Source organism: Pangasianodon hypophthalmus, chromosome 6, assembly GCF_027358585.1.
Source record: "Pangasianodon hypophthalmus isolate fPanHyp1 chromosome 6, fPanHyp1.pri, whole genome shotgun sequence".
Taxonomy (NCBI): domain Eukaryota; kingdom Metazoa; phylum Chordata; class Actinopteri; order Siluriformes; family Pangasiidae; genus Pangasianodon; species Pangasianodon hypophthalmus.
The window spans coordinates 25,257,384-25,272,951 of NC_069715.1; the positions used below are offsets into that span (position 1 = coordinate 25,257,384).

At 39.3% G+C, this 15,568-nt stretch overlaps 1 protein-coding gene across 1 annotated transcript; it reads left to right on the forward strand.

Moving 5' to 3' along the window:
- The first annotated feature begins 509 nt into the window (after positions 1-509).
- On the forward strand, positions 510-15,455 carry hnrnpul1 (heterogeneous nuclear ribonucleoprotein U-like 1). Its single transcript, XM_026913562.3, has 16 exons — positions 510-663; positions 1,554-1,758; positions 2,035-2,247; positions 2,644-2,851; positions 2,964-3,037; positions 3,205-3,344; positions 3,663-3,762; positions 4,605-4,717; positions 4,808-5,074; positions 5,354-5,476; positions 6,724-6,852; positions 9,264-9,432; positions 11,255-11,512; positions 11,815-11,963; positions 12,046-12,225; positions 13,663-15,455. The coding sequence occupies exons 2-16, from the start codon at positions 1,575-1,577 to the stop codon at positions 13,768-13,770; spliced, it is 2,415 nt and encodes an 804-aa protein (XP_026769363.1). The 5' UTR covers positions 510-663; positions 1,554-1,574; the 3' UTR covers positions 13,771-15,455.
- Positions 15,456-15,568: the final 113 nt, after the last annotated feature.

The window sequence follows — 15,568 nt, forward strand, 5'->3', positions numbered from 1 at the left end:
CATATTGTTTGGTCCTATATTGTTCTATATCTTGAACGATTAACGGTTTACAATTTTACTAGCAACTGAATTGCTGAAATAGTGTATAGATGACCTTTCTCCTACGTTGCTGATAGAAATGGAAAAATGGAGATGGAGGGCCAAAAGTCTTTGTGGATCCTCCCCAAGAGGATTATCAAGATTAAATCATTATTAAATTAAAATGATCAAGATTATCATGTCACACACAATCATTTTAATATAAATACGATTAAAAATAAATCTACTGAACATGTTAGTTAGATAAACAGCCAACCACATAGAGCTTAAAACACTGTAGAAAAAAATAGAATTATTGCCCTTTCGAGCAAGAAGCTTAAAAAACACTACTCTTAAAATCCGATAGGTGGCAGCATAGCGCCACCGTTTAAATGCATACTCGAGTTCTACTCTACTTTCAAGTATGCAAAGGCTACATCCGGGAAATTTTGCGTATGCTTGAAACGGTGTTAGTTAAGTGTTGTGCTCTTCATAGAACGCAAGTATGGACGGCTGCGCAGCCTGATGACATCACTACATTAGCCAGCCAGCTAGCTAGGTGTTGTTCAGGCGGTGGCTGTTCAATAATAGCTGGCGTTTCACATCTTTTGGAGGCCAAAGTCTTCCACTTGACTGTCTGCAAAGGTAATAACCTGCTCTTCATGCATTTTATTTTTCATGTAATGCAACCGACTTGCATGCATAGCACCACTAATATGTTTCGCGCATTAATTGGTGTTGCTAGCTAGCGGTGGTTTGTGGCTGTGTTCCAATTTAGGCGATTTAGTACATATAGTACACTATGTAGGGTGTAGAAGAACACTATTCCCAACTTACGTAGGGCCCTTTTACTTATAGGGGGTGTATAGCTATTTGTGATTCGGCCTTATGATATAACTGTAAACATGATGAGGTAGAGGCAATTGGCAGTTAGCCAACCCTAGTGATAGAAACTGTTTAGCTAGACAGTTAGCTAACCTTACAGTTTGTGAGCTAGGTTATAAGTTTATTGCTACAACAACTAATATATTTTTTCACAATATGTTTTAAATATGCAGCTAATGTATCGTTAGCTAACTCTGCTTAACTAAGCCGTCTCCGAGTAATGTATTGCTATATGACAGGGGATGTGTCCGAAATTGTACATTTCTCCCTATTCCCTACAATTAGCAAATTATATTCAGGATGGAGTTTACCTCCTAGTGTGCATTATTAGCACTAGCCTGTTGCATTGCATTGTGAGATTTCACGTGTACACTTTTGAAATTGACTTTTGAAGTGACTGCAAAATATGCAAACTCACAAAATAGTGCACTATATAGTGAATACACTGTAGTGTGATTTTATTTTTTGAAGACGTCTAAGTACTACTTGCAGCTTTCATGCTACAGAAATTATGATCTCTGTTATTTAAGCTCGCTTAAGAGACAAATTGTGACAGATTGAGCTAAATCGGTTATATAGTTTATCAGTTTGGCAGGTTGCATGACTCCTTGGTGTTAACCCTCCACTTTTTCCATGTGCGAATTTGGAAGGTATTTATACCTTAATCTGCAATGGACGTTGATGTGAAGAGGCTAAAAGTGAACGAGTTGAAGGAGGAGCTGCAGAAGAGGGGGTTAGACACCCGCGGCCTGAAGGCGGACCTGGTAGACAGACTGAAGGCTGCTTTAGAGAGCGAAGCAGCAGCACAGGATGCACAGGAAATCATACCTGATGATGGAAAGCAAACCGAAGCAGGTAATAACACCAAAAAAAAAAAAATCATATTACAATACTTGGAAACATTTTTTCAGTACATGATATGGATCCTCCCAGCCACCCCCCTTAATATTTAAGGTGGGGGTGAATACTTATGCAAGGCGCAGTATGCCTTGCTTTAAAAGTTCAAAAGTGTGGAGAGCCAATCAGATTGCAACGTTGATTTCTGAAGCTTGTTGCCAGAAAAGTCTACAGAGATATCAGACGGTCAGTATTTTGTGAGCAGAACCTCTAATTATTATTTCGCATGTGCAGTTGCAGGTGAGGAGGAGCCTGGCTATGAAGACGTGTCGCACCAGGGACAGCAGGAAGATAAGGCAGCTCAGATCAAAGATGAGACAAAAGTCATGCCTGATGTAGCTCACTGTGTTCCTGACTTCTCTGGAGATGTCAGCGTGAACAGAGCGGAGATTGTCGAGGAGCCTGAAGTTAAACCTGAAACAGAGACGTTGCCTGTTTACACAGAAGGTCAGATCGCGTTCCGTCTGTACAGTGTCCTCTATACAGATATAGAAGTATAGATTTAATTACTGCAGTTCTGTCTGATATGTTGGCTAAGATACAACAAGTTTTGTTTTGGCATACATATCTTTAAAAATCAGCCACAGAGCTAAAAACAGTCACAGCAGGCATCATGGAAAAACTTTCTTCTTTTACACAGTTTAATATCACTCCATGCAAGCATTAGATTTATACTGCTGAAACTGTTCCTGTACAAATAGTGTTCCTGAGACAAGCAAAGTCTTTTAAGCTGAGTTTGTGAGATTGTGTAAACTAACTAGCCATAATTTAACCTCATAGCTCCAGTACAAAACTAAAAACGAGATACTCATTGCTTAGGTGAAACTCTCATTGTGTCTACAGAGCAAAATGCACAACCAGGTGAGGTGAAGGAGGAAGATGATGTAAAGCCAGACCAGCAGCAGGACCCTGGAGCAGCCAGTGAGTGGGAAGAGGTCCAGCAGGCTTCACGTTACACATCCCATCAGGACAGCCAGGCACCTTACGGCCGCAAAAGACACCACGATGACGCCCATGGATATAGTTACTACGAGCATCGAGAGGACAAGAGGTGAGGATTTTGGTTGTCACAAAAAATGTGTTGGTATAAGCTGTATGTATTAAAGGAACGGTTTTAGATCTTGCCCCAATGTGATTATGTTTATTACTTTGTTTGATTGTAGGTCCCGCTCACCTCAGCCTCCAGCTGAAGAAGATGAGGAGGATTTTGATGACACACTGGTGGCCATTGATACCTGTTAGTGTCATTCTGTCTCTCTTTTTCTGTAGAGTGCAGACATTGCAGTGGCGATACAAATGTAGGAAGTAGAAATTAGCCTGCAGATTTTCAAATACCGTTTCGATTGTTTATAAAATACTCAATAAGATAAACCAAAACAATCACACATGTTCCCACTCTTGTAGATAATTGCGATCTGCACTTCAAAGTTGCCCGAGACCGCTACAGTGGCTACCCTCTCACCATTGAAGGCTTTGCTTACCTGTGGTCCGGCGCACGCGCCTCATACGGTGTGAACAAGGGCCGTGTCTGCTATGAGATGAGGGTAATAATGATATCCTGCATAACCACTCTTTACACTCATAGTGAGCAGAAAAGCATCACAGAATTCACAGTGTATCGAACTGTGAGGCTTATGGACCACAACAGGAGAAGACAGGAATAGGAATTTGAAGCTCCATGGGATACAGGCTCACCCAAACCGGATATCTGAAGTTTGGGAAAAGACCAGGCGATGTGTTGTGCATCCTTAGATGCTTTTCCGTTCACTGCAGTTGTAAAGAGTGCTTAAGGTTTTGAACAGTACAGAATGTGCTGAAACTGGACTGTGTGAGGTGAAATGTTTGTGTGTGTGTTGTGGCAGATAACAGAAGAGATCTCAGTCAAACATCTTCCCAGCGGTGAGCCTGATCCACATGTAGTGAGAGTGGGCTGGTCTCTGGATTCCTGCAGCACACAGCTTGGTGAGTGGAAAGCACACACACATACAATACAGGATTCTTTAATAACGGTAGGTGCCCAATTTGGTCAATTCTGAAACACTTACTAGCTCTTCGCAATCACATGACAGCTACAAACCAGTGAAGGTGAGGACTAGAAGGCATTTCCTCTGAGATGTGAAGCCAGCCACAATGTCTTTATGAACTACTGCTCATGCTATGTCACAGGGCTGCAGAGCACGCTCAGTAGACAGCGCTAACTGTCTTCTTCTGCATACATGAGCTCACAGACACCCACGATCAGTAGTGTTGCTTTGAATGACAATCGAGAGAGTATACCATCCCTCCCACCCAGACAGCACAGGCAATTTTGCTTCCTTGGAGTCCTGGCCACGGATGGCTGTAGTATCATCTGGATTAGAACTATGTGATCTCCCTATGAGCTTTTCTGTTAAGCCAAGGGGCCCGAATTGATGCATTCAATTAACAATGTGCTCACATTGCACGTAAAGCAAATATCTCCCTCTGCTCTCTGTGCCTTAATGTTGTAGTCTTAGGTCATACAGTATAAGGCTGAAACTATACCTACTATAGCTATAGTTTTTGCTTGAAGTTTTATTAAAATAACTTATACGAAGAGATGCGTGGGTGTGTCTGTGGATGACTTTGGAAGTTACAGCTTTATACTTGTCTCGACAATAAATGCCTTTTTTTTTATGCCGTTAATTTTTTAATGTTTAACAAACTCCTAACATGACATAGAAACATCTCTACCTTTTCCTTCACTAAAATCTCTCTCTTGCAGGTAGCCTAAATAGCACATTTTCTGATTTTTCTCATACTTTCTTATACTGTGTGTACTTTAGGTGAAGAGCCTTTCTCTTATGGATATGGTGGAACAGGAAAAAAATCCTCCAACTGCAAATTTGAAGATTATGGGCAGAAATTTGGTGAAAATGATGTCATTGGATGCTATATTGTGAGTTCTACAGGTATTTCTGATAGCACAGTCCTAGCCATTCTTCATAATGATTGTGTGTGATAATATATCCATGTGCTAATGTTTCAGGACTTTGACAGTAGTCATGAAGTGGAGATTTCATTCTCTAAGAATGGGAAGTGGTTGGATGTAGCATTCCGGGTGAGAAAGGAGGAGCTGGCTGGTCGAGTGCTTTTCCCTCATATCCTGGTGAAGAACTGTGCTGTGGAGTTTAACTTTGGTCAGAAGGAGGAGCCTTTCTTCCCTTCACCAGAGGGATACGTGTTCATCCAGACTGTTGCAATGGAGGACAGGACTAGAGGCACTGTGGGTCCTGCAACCAAGGCGGACTGTGAGGTCGGTACCGTCGGTAATCCCATTTTGTGTCCGATTTAACTGTGAGTCGCACATTCAGAACGAAACCATTCAGGCCTTCAGTGAGACACCTATGGTTTACGTGATATGGTTTACATTACATTGGGGTGAAGGTTAAAACTGTGTACATTTCATTTTGCCAAAGGTTTTTTTTTTTCTTTTTTTTTTTTGGGCTCTTATTCATTGTTGTTTTTTTTGCCTGAGCAAACACAGCATAGTTTGTACATGCGTGCTGATGTCATTGCTGTGCCTTTGTCTTAGATCTTGATGATGGTTGGTCTGCCTGCATGTGGCAAAACCACTTGGGCAGCCAAGCATGCTGAGATGAACCCTGAGAAGAAATACAACATACTCGGCACCAACGCCATTATGGAAAAGATGAAGGTAATCCTTACACTGTTATAGGGATTGAATTTGTCAGAATAAAGGATAACATTATAAAGGATATGATTTTATCTAAAATACATGTACAGTGTAAAAGGGAAGAAAATTTAGCTCTGTTTTAAAGTTTTACAAACCTAGACCTTTTTTTATGCTTGTAAACAAAAAGAGAGGCACACGCAACCAAGTTGCAAAAAAGACCTGAATAGCCTACCAACCCGACGTTACGTGATTATAATCTGACTGAAGAGTCTATCAAGAATTTTATGTAGGAATCATATTGACATTAGCTAAAATGTTACCCACTTAAGGATTGTCTGTAAAAGACAGGTATTTCTGTTTGGCTGAACTAACCCTTCTTTAATGGTGTAACTCTAGAAGATCCTTATGGCTAGACGTCCTGTCAGTGGCTAAATGATGCTAATCAATGGTCGGACATATATACATATCTCATAGAATCTCTGAGCATTTGATGGCCACAAAGGTCTCTTGATGCCTACAACTTTCTTTGTGGGCACATTCGAGACATCATGTTTTATGATTACAACATCGGGGAGATCGTGGCGCTGAAAGCTGAGGCGCTGCCCAACCAGAGTTAGTTAACTCATTTGTTAGCCAGACAAAGTTAGCTAGAAAACGTGTCCATTATCTCCTCAGAAATTAGGCATGTTAGCTAACCAGCAAGCTAAGTCTGTTGAAGTCTTTGAGCTTTACTAATGTGATAGTAATCTACTTAGTAGGTTAGATGAAATGAGATTAAATGGACACTGCCAAAAGGAGGAGCTCCCCAGACCAGTGATCCCTCCTAATGGCCTGTATCCACATCCATCTTCTTTTGGCTTGGAAAGATGTCCAATTCAATAGTATGTGGTAAAAAAATAATGATTGTCTTTATGTACTTTTCCAGTTCTGACCCCCAACAGCACCAAATACTGGCTAGCTTTTAAAAGTGACTGTATTCTCCCGTTATGTTTTTGCAACCAGGAGGTGTGGCTAAGTGACATGCATCACTCAGGGGTCTATACTGATCAAACATCATAAATCAATAAAGCCTATCCTGACAGAAATCAAATATATAGATCAGCTATATGGATAAATATAAGTAATGCCGATGCTGGAAACATGCAGAGTGAACACATGTACACTTCAAAAAATGTATCACTATTATGGCTTTAGCCTGTTCAAGACCCCTAAAATATGGCTACATAAACCATCCTGAGTGTTGAAGGCTGAGTGTATGTTGTGTGTAGGTGATGGGTCTGAGGCGTCAGAGGAATTACGCAGGTCGCTGGGACGTTCTCATTCAGCAAGCCACGCAGTGTCTGAACCGACTCATCCAGATCGCCGCCCGCAAGAAACGCAACTACATTCTGGACCAGGTACTGCCTCCTGCCCCATAATCCTCTACCAAGACAAAACTGTGGATGACCTTTAATGCCATCTTTCTAATGCGTTATTTATTTATCTTTCAGGGAGCCAAAATATGATAGAGTAGAAGAAGCATCAGCCTCTCTTTTCTTAGTTTTGTTGCACTGTATTGTAAAGAAATGCTATTTTGTAACACGAGAGGAAAGTCATTGCTGTTACTGCTGCAGTATTTTCGGCATCCTTTATTTTTCATACTTTGTATATTGTCTTGTGAGCCTTTTCAATACCGTACAAGTAGATCCATTACAGTGTTAAGATGTTGAGAGACAAGTAAGCTCTGCCTGGTGAGTAAGAAAAACAACTTTTGTTGCTTTGGTAATTACCAGAAGTAACCTTCAGTATCATGAACAGTTGGAAATGTTAAGTGTTAATGTTTTGGTAAAGCACCAAGGTAAGTGAGAACTAACATTTTTAGATTTGTAGGAGCTTCTCGCCTGGTTTGTAAGGTAAGTAAGGTCAGAAGGACGTACTTTGGCTTGACCTTGGAAACTGTAAGTATATTCAGGTAAGTAGTGTATGTGCGTATATGTCAATGGGACAGAAGTGCCAATGCTGGATAGGTAAGTAAAGGTGAGTTATGGGACCCTTTCACCATTACATGTAATTTGTGAGTATTGCAAAAAACAAATTGATAACAGAATACAATAGGGATTGCCCTGTGAAGTCAGATTAATACCACTCCATAGTTGGGCGTAAATGTACGTGTTGTGACCGGTGACTGTGTGTATGGGTGGACGACGTAACAGAGATTCAAAATTGAAGCCAAAATGTTTCCAAGTCTCTCTAGTGGCTGGCTGCAGTATGGTTTTTAACTCCGCCCATTCCCATGTTAGGAAAGGCAAAAAGACCCAGATTTCATTTTAATAATCTCCACAAATTATTTCCAAGAACAGTGTATTGTCATTTTTACGTTCAGTTCATCTTGATCTCTTCCCCCAATATTTTTCCTTATGATAAATGCGTTTTATAGGAGTTAACTGATTATAAATAAAAGGATGTGGTTGATGAGATGATTGACAGTTTTGGTTTGGGTTAGAATTGACAGTCAAGCCTTATGAATGCACGCACACACACTGTTTTTCAACACAGACCTGAAGCTCTTACTGAGATTACAGACCTGCTGTTTATATTTTCAGTTGGTACCTTATATTAGCTATTTAAGTGTATATTACTTTGATTAAAATGATGGATAATGTCAGCAAGGGATTGGTACTTTTTTCGACCCTTCCATCCCAGAACCGTGGTTTGTTTTTCTACCCACCCACAGTATTTTTTAATGTCCTCATTTAGGCAGATTATACAAAATATAAACATATGGCATTTAATCAGTACTAAGAGAGTTCTTTCCTTTTAACGAACACAAGGAATAAACTGATTTGATTTCTCTTTCAATTGCTAGAAACTCTTAGACCGAATGCCAGTAATGTTTTGGCTAAAGAAAAAGCTGATTCAGAATTTGAACACAAATGAGGAAGGATGCAGTATTGCAAAAAAGAAACTAGTTTATGCCAGAAAATCATTTCTTTTATGTCTCTTTATGTTATGACTTCATCTAGGTGAAAGTTAAACAAATTTGTGATCCTCAGAATTGCGAGCTAATAGGGTCATCTGTGCTCTCTAAGGATCTGTTAGGCCGACTTTGTGCTGTCTCTTACTTCTGACAGCCCACTCAAGCTTGAAAATAAAACACGTGCAGCATGTTTACATTTACTTCTTTTATCAGTTCTCCCTACTTTTTATCTCTAGTGGTTTTGACACTGCCACGTAGTTCATTACATTACATGGAAAGATTTTGGCAGAAACCTAGGTGAACATCTGCTCGCAGATACACGTCATAGAAATATAAATCAAGCTTAAGATGAAACATTTACAACCTCTGATTTCAGAGTCTTTGCAATTTGTTAAACATTTGTGTTACATTTTAAACAAAACTAATGACGTAAATAGTATTTAAATTGAGGCTTAGCAAGAGCCTTAGTAATCTCACGTGATTAAATTTTCCAAGGATTGTTAAATTAAAATCTTAGCACATAGTTATCCTTTAGGTGCTGTAAGATTCACTAAGTGGCGCTAAACTATTTTGTACTGTGAAGAAACTTTTGGTTGTTCCTGTAATAATTTCAGCTTCAGCTGTGCTTGAAGCTACATCTTAGAACTGTGAAAGGGTCCCTGTTAACAGCTCTGTTGTAGGTGCAGATGAGCAGATACGGAAGGTAAGTAGGGGGAGTTGTGAGAGGCTGTCAGTAGCTCGTCAAGAAAAACCCCACTCTCACTTCATCATTGCAGGCTTCGCGTCGCCCAAACCAGAACACAAAGTAACAATAACGAACAGCTTCTACTTCTTTCTTGTCACCATTGCTAGACAAATGTATATGGATCAGCCCAGAGACGAAAAATGCGTCCCTTTGAAGGGTTTCAACGCAAGGCTATTGTAATTTGTCCCACGGACGAGGACTTAAAAGAGCGAACGTTAAAGCAAACTGATGTGGAAGGGAAGGATGTGCCCGATCATGCTGTTTTAGAAATGAAAGGTAGGAATGCAGTGGACAAAAGCAAACCACTTTTAAAACAGATTCAAGATCTCTGCTCAACTATTTGTATATTTTTGTTTGTAGTCAAACTTGGACGATGCCCCCTACCCCTTTCATCATTGAACTAAGAACTCTGTCTGTTAGGCCCTTGGCCTAAGTTTGATTTTTTTTATTTTATTTAAAAAAAATAATAATAAAAAATTTCCCCTCACCCCTCCCCATCAGTGGTGGGCGGTATACCAGTATAAACGGTTTTTATTGTGCTTGAGCAACTCATGTATCTAAAGGCAACTAATGTATTTGCCTCTAAACATTTTATACCACAGTGCAGTTGAATTCTTGAATCTGAAGGTGTTGATTAATTTTCTAAAACAACACAGCTCTGACAGTTCTGGCTGTAATTCAATGGATAGGTTTATAAAGACGAACTCGTTCTAATATTTTATCATAGTAGGAACCCTTTCATAGGGACTGTAACATGGCAAGCTGTGTGTTTTGACTTATTTGAAGACTTAAAAACTTGAAGCGGCAGAGAGGAAAAAAGAGGTTGGTAAGAGAATGACTATTTGTAGCTGGTATTGATGTAATTGATAAGGGGAACTAACATGTTTTTCAGGCTTTTCTACAACAATAAATTTAACTATAACCAGTTAAAATGATGTTCATTAATAAAGCACAAATTTGTAGTCGCTGGCAAATCGATGTGGTAGAGGAATAAAATACTTACACACGCTGTTCTGGAAAAACAATCCACTTCTGGGTCCGCTTCACTTGGGCCGTACTATCCCGTTACATAACATACGGTCATAACTTTGGAGAGAAAGGACATTTCAAAAACTTTAAGACTGGTTCGTGCTTTTGGCATTGAGCGTAGTGAATAGTGAAATGCTTCAACACAACTGTGATTGCTCCATTTTGTGTTTTAAAAAGAACTGCCGACAGAAGGTTTAGAGGGATTATATAGACTGTTTAATAGGATAATAAGAACGTTCACTATTCTTGCAAATATAGATTTTGTTGTGAATGTTTCCTGATTTTATCTGTAGTGTAGATAACTTTACATAGAAGAATTATATACTCTTTGTATGTGATGCCTTAGGGTTGTTAGGCTGCACTAAATTGATTTAAGTCAAATCTTTCATTTATTATATATGATTATTTATTTCTATAAAATTTATATAGTCATACATGACTACTGTCTGTAATATTGTGGTTTAAAATATTGGCTATATCGCCCACCCCTTACTCCCCATCCTCCCTTCCTGCTGAAGCACTGCAAACTGAGCAGATGATCAAGAAAGGCTTAATCAGTACCATTCTCTGGCTTCAAATTGACTGAAATATTCAACTCAATCTTCCTGGCTTATTCAACTTTTTCATATTCAGCGTGACGTTGAGTTAACTCTTGGTTTGCAGCGGCAGTGTTCATTTCTGCCATCCCTTAAATCTAAAACCTTCGCCTTTTTGGATCATTGATGTTTTCACTTCTTCCTATCTATGTAAACTAGAGCAAGTATTGAATCCCATCCTTTCTGGGAGGCCATGTTTGCTCCAGGTCTTATTGTTTATGTCTCATCTCTACATGATTTGTGTTGTCACCCTTGTTTTTTTTTTTTTGTTTTGTTTTTTTTAAGGTGTTGTGAAATATCTGCAGTTACATGATATTAATTAAGATTTTTCTGTCTCCTGGTGGTGTGACTCTACCTGTCCCCACCATTTCTTCTCCCCTCTCTGCTATTCTTTTCTCTCTTTCTGTCTTTCCTCTCTCTGTCTGTGTCCCATGTTCCCTCCCTCTTCTTTCTGGCCCTGTGTCCTTTCGAAGCTAACTTTGTGCTGCCGGAGTCTGGAGATTTCCTGGATGAGGTGACCTTCGTTGAGCTGCAGAGAGACGAGGCAGAGAAGTTGGTGAAGCAGTACAACGAGGAGGGCCGGCGGGCTGCGCCTCCACCTGAAAAACGCTATGATAACCGGCAGACGGGTTACCGCGGCCAAAGCAGCAGCTTCCAGCGCTATGACAACCGTGGAGGTCCACGAGGAGGCTATCAGAACCGTGGCGGCTCTGGAGGAGGATACAGACCAGGTCCTTACTCATTTCAGCGAGCCTATAATGTATAAATATTAAACTTTAGTTCTCTCTTCTACTTCAAGGGTCCCCCTGACATGGAAGTACAAAAAAAGTAATATCAGACGTTTAAACTTAACTATCATGCATCGTATATACGATACATATCTTGTATCGTAGAAATGTCCTCCTGTATCATGCTGTGCTATTTTTTTTTTCATATTATCCACTACTACACACATCTATGAGTAATTCTTTCACAAATTCAAACATCTTTATCTTGTCAGTGCTTGATGGATTGTATTGCGTGTATTGGTCAGGTTTTAAACGTGGAGGCTATAACCAGAATGGCTGGGGTGGGAATTACAGAGACAACAGCTCAAGAGGTGGCTACAACCGTAACCAGAACTATGGAGGAAGCTACAACAGCAACCACCAAGGTTCTTATAATAAGGATGGATACAGCCAGGTAAGAGTCATCCATCACTGATACACTGGTTCTCTACTGATGCATTTATACAATGTGTAAATCTTTCATATGATCCATGCAGAGCTACAACCAAGGATATAACCAAGATTACAACCAGAGCAACTATAACCAAGGCAGCTACAACCAAGGAAGCTACAACTACGGTAATTACAGCCAGTATCCTGGATATGGACAAGGCTACAGTGATAATCAAGCCTCTGGGTACAACCAGCAACAGAGCTACAACCAGCAGTACCAGCAGGTAAGACCTGAGACAGAAGATACCGAGTGTGTCACCTTCATCTCAGGTATTAACATGGCAAGTGTGTGTGCGTGTGTTTGGGGCGTATATTCACAAACCTCATTTATTTTAGCACTTTTATTTCCACTTGTGTTACCGTCATTACCAGTGATTCTTAAAGTGGGGTCTGTGAAGCATAACCAGGGGGTCCATCATTTTCCAGATTAGTTACAGAATTGGAAATCACAACCTGCCATAATCAAAACTGTGTTATTGAGTTCTTATAGTTATTAAAATGGTCTATAGATAATGACAACTTCAACCAGTTATATTGGTGTAAAGCTTAGGAATTAGAGTGCCGATAAATAGCTAGAATATATGAATATGTGAATAATGAGCCTAATAAAGGAATAGTTCATAAATAAGTCTGTACTCTGGGTTTGTTGAAATTTTTTACAGCCCTCTTCTTTCATCTCCTACTGAAACCAAACAGAAACCAAGTATTGGCGTAGTTTAAAACACAGAAGTATAAAATACAGACGACATTTAAAGAGACTTGTCAGAGAGGTGACACATCCAGGGGGTTTATAAAGTTATTGAGCCCCTACCATGTTATGGTCATGTGACCTACTAACGATCAAGCACGACTACGTGCCCTTCAACACGCAGGTATAATAAAGGACAAAGCAAGCAGTTTGTATTAAAATCAGGTGTATGTAGAACTGAGGAGTGGGTGATCTGGAAAAGATCATGATTTTTTTCAGGTTGGATCACGACTGATGATCTAATGTCCCTGTTGATAAAAACATCTCTAAGAAACAAGGAAACAACCTCAAAAAAAAAAAAAAGAAAACCAAAGACTACTTAGGCCAATGTACTTTTCCAACATATTTTAATAAAGTGAACTTCCTAACCAAATGTAAACAATGTTAAATAAAAATGTACATCACTTCTGCTAATGTCTTCAGTATTTAAAAAGTGCAATAGATGAGTTGGTTTAACATTTTTAAAAGAAGTCGTTTGTGTGGCATTATTTAGATTTTTTTTTTTTGCACTTCGCTCAGCGTTCTGTGTACAGCTGAGGAATTACGGTGTTACAAAAATATTTGTGACTGGATAAGTCATAACAAAGATCAACTATTTTTAGTTGCTTAAGACCCTCGTTTCCAGTCGTTTTGATGGATATTATGTCCTTGGCCAGTAGTAGTACGCATCGAATTGTTAGTGTTACGACAGCGTGTATATTGGAGGACACTCCCATCTCTGTAATTTATATAGAGATTGCTTTTTCCATGCGAATCAGAATTACTACAGACCTCCTCCGAGAACATTACTTAACAGACATATGCCTAGAAATCTTATCCTGTTCTATTTGTGCCACGCTATTGTTTACGTAGACAGAACTTAAGCTTTGTAGCTCACTGATCTTTGTCTGTTTCTGTCTTTCTCTTTGGCCAGTATGCCCAGCAGTGGCAACAGTACTATCAGAACCAGAGCCAGTGGAACCAGTACTACAGCCAGTATGGCAACTACTCTGGGCAACAGGGCAACAGCCAGGGCCAGTGAAGTGTGTGTCATCCAGATACCTTCTTGTAATTCATGTAATCCTTCTTGCATCTGCACGTGTCATCACACACCCTATTTTTTCATGACCTTATCCCTTTATATCCAGTCTTCTCCAACCATTCTAGCAGGGTGTATGCTGCATTTGGGATTCTTTTGTAGTTGGTTTGAGAATTGCAGATGATCCTGTTGAGTCAGAGAACCTTTATATTATAATTTAGCTTGTAAGTGACTTACAAGTGACGCAGAATCCAATTTAAAATTACAGCTGAGCTGGTGAGGGTTAAGGGTTTTGGGTGGCTTTTTGGCAGTCGAGAAATCTTAACCTTACAGTAATTAGAGGTTGCACATAAGGACAAACACCATATTGCAATTACAGATTGCAGTTGCAGTATACCTAGCAATATATTACATATTCGAGGATATGTGAAGGTTAAAGATGGACTTGTATTAATTTGACGCGTTTTTTAGGATCCTGCCAATCACTCTAAAAAAATATATATATATATATATCCAGACCCTCTTTAATCAGCTCACATATCTAAAAAGAGTACGTTTGTGTGGCTTCTTTAACGTTATTATTGTGATAACAATGAATAAATTATATATTGTGCAGCTCTAACCACTGAGCGACCACTGCCCTCCTGAAAGAAGTGTGCTTGTGTAATTAGTTTGAATTGTATATTATGAATATAAGATGAGCTCTTTTAATTTCTATTTAGCTAATTTTATCATCACTTTGCATCATGCATTGCTTGTTTCTGTTAATACAAAAAAAGTATGGTTTAATGTTAAAGGAAAAACCCACCCTGAACTACTTATTAATCTTTATAATCAAACGGTTTAAACTGGTCCTTTTTCACTTGGGTTAACGGTTTCCTACGTTACCCACAATGCCCTTCGACAACCTGCTGATAGTGATGCCTGTGGGATAAAGAGAAGGATAAATAGCGTGATGCAGCAGCACTTTAATCCTTCAGTCTGTCCAGCTCTCTCACATCGTCATCTGTGCACTCTGCTCAACTTTCATTCTAATACCTCCATCAGCACCATCATGTTTGTCATCTCGTAGCTCACTAACAATTGTGTTATTGCTGCCTACACTAGTTCTGCGTTGGATTTCTCGTTAATGTGATGTTGCATGTTGCGTGAAAACGGTGAGGAAAGAAGCGCAAAATATCAGTATTATCATTTATGTTTGAGTTCACTGAAATTTGTTCTCCTATTAAACACCATTGTAACTGCACTAGCAACGTCCACCTGTGACATCAGCATGGCTCGCAACTGCCATCTTCTCACACGAATAACAAAAATACAGCACCAACAATAAATTAGCATGAGAATCACAAATCTGTTAATATAAAAATGTTTAATGTGTTTCAGGGTGGAGTTTTCCTTTAAGGACAGTGGAATGTCGATTTAGCACAGCTACATACATTGTAAATGATTATGGTTCATAAATGGCATAACCGAAAGCATGTGGTCTGTGATGTGATTTTTGTTACCGTTTGTCATGAATTGTGTAAAATGGAAAGTTTTTTTCCCTTGTAAAATTGACTTTTGAGATTTTAATACAGTGATTGAAAAGATTTTAAGAATGTTGATAACGCTGATCCTGAGTAATTTTTCATTGTGTCTCATTGTGCAGTTTTCTTTTTCATGTTTTGAAAATAAATTCACATAACACCTGTCGAGTCTGGTAAATACTGTATAAAACCCGCACACAGGCATTGCTTGATATGTTACGATGTTCAAGTAGAATGAAATGGCTCGTGTTATCATTCAGCATTTAATGCAACCA

Bases quoted from the DNA above. Each gene is read 5' to 3' on its own strand.
- hnrnpul1 (XM_026913562.3), top strand. From the start codon at position 1,575: ATGGACGTTGATGTGAAGAGGCTAAAAGTGAACGAGTTGAAGGAGGAG. The intron at 11,964-12,045 runs GTAAGAGTCATC...TGATCCATGCAG, and splicing joins ATAAGGATGGATACAGCCAG to AGCTACAACCAAGGATATAA. The intron at 12,226-13,662 runs GTAAGACCTGAG...CTCTTTGGCCAG, and splicing joins ACAACCAGCAGTACCAGCAG to TATGCCCAGCAGTGGCAACA.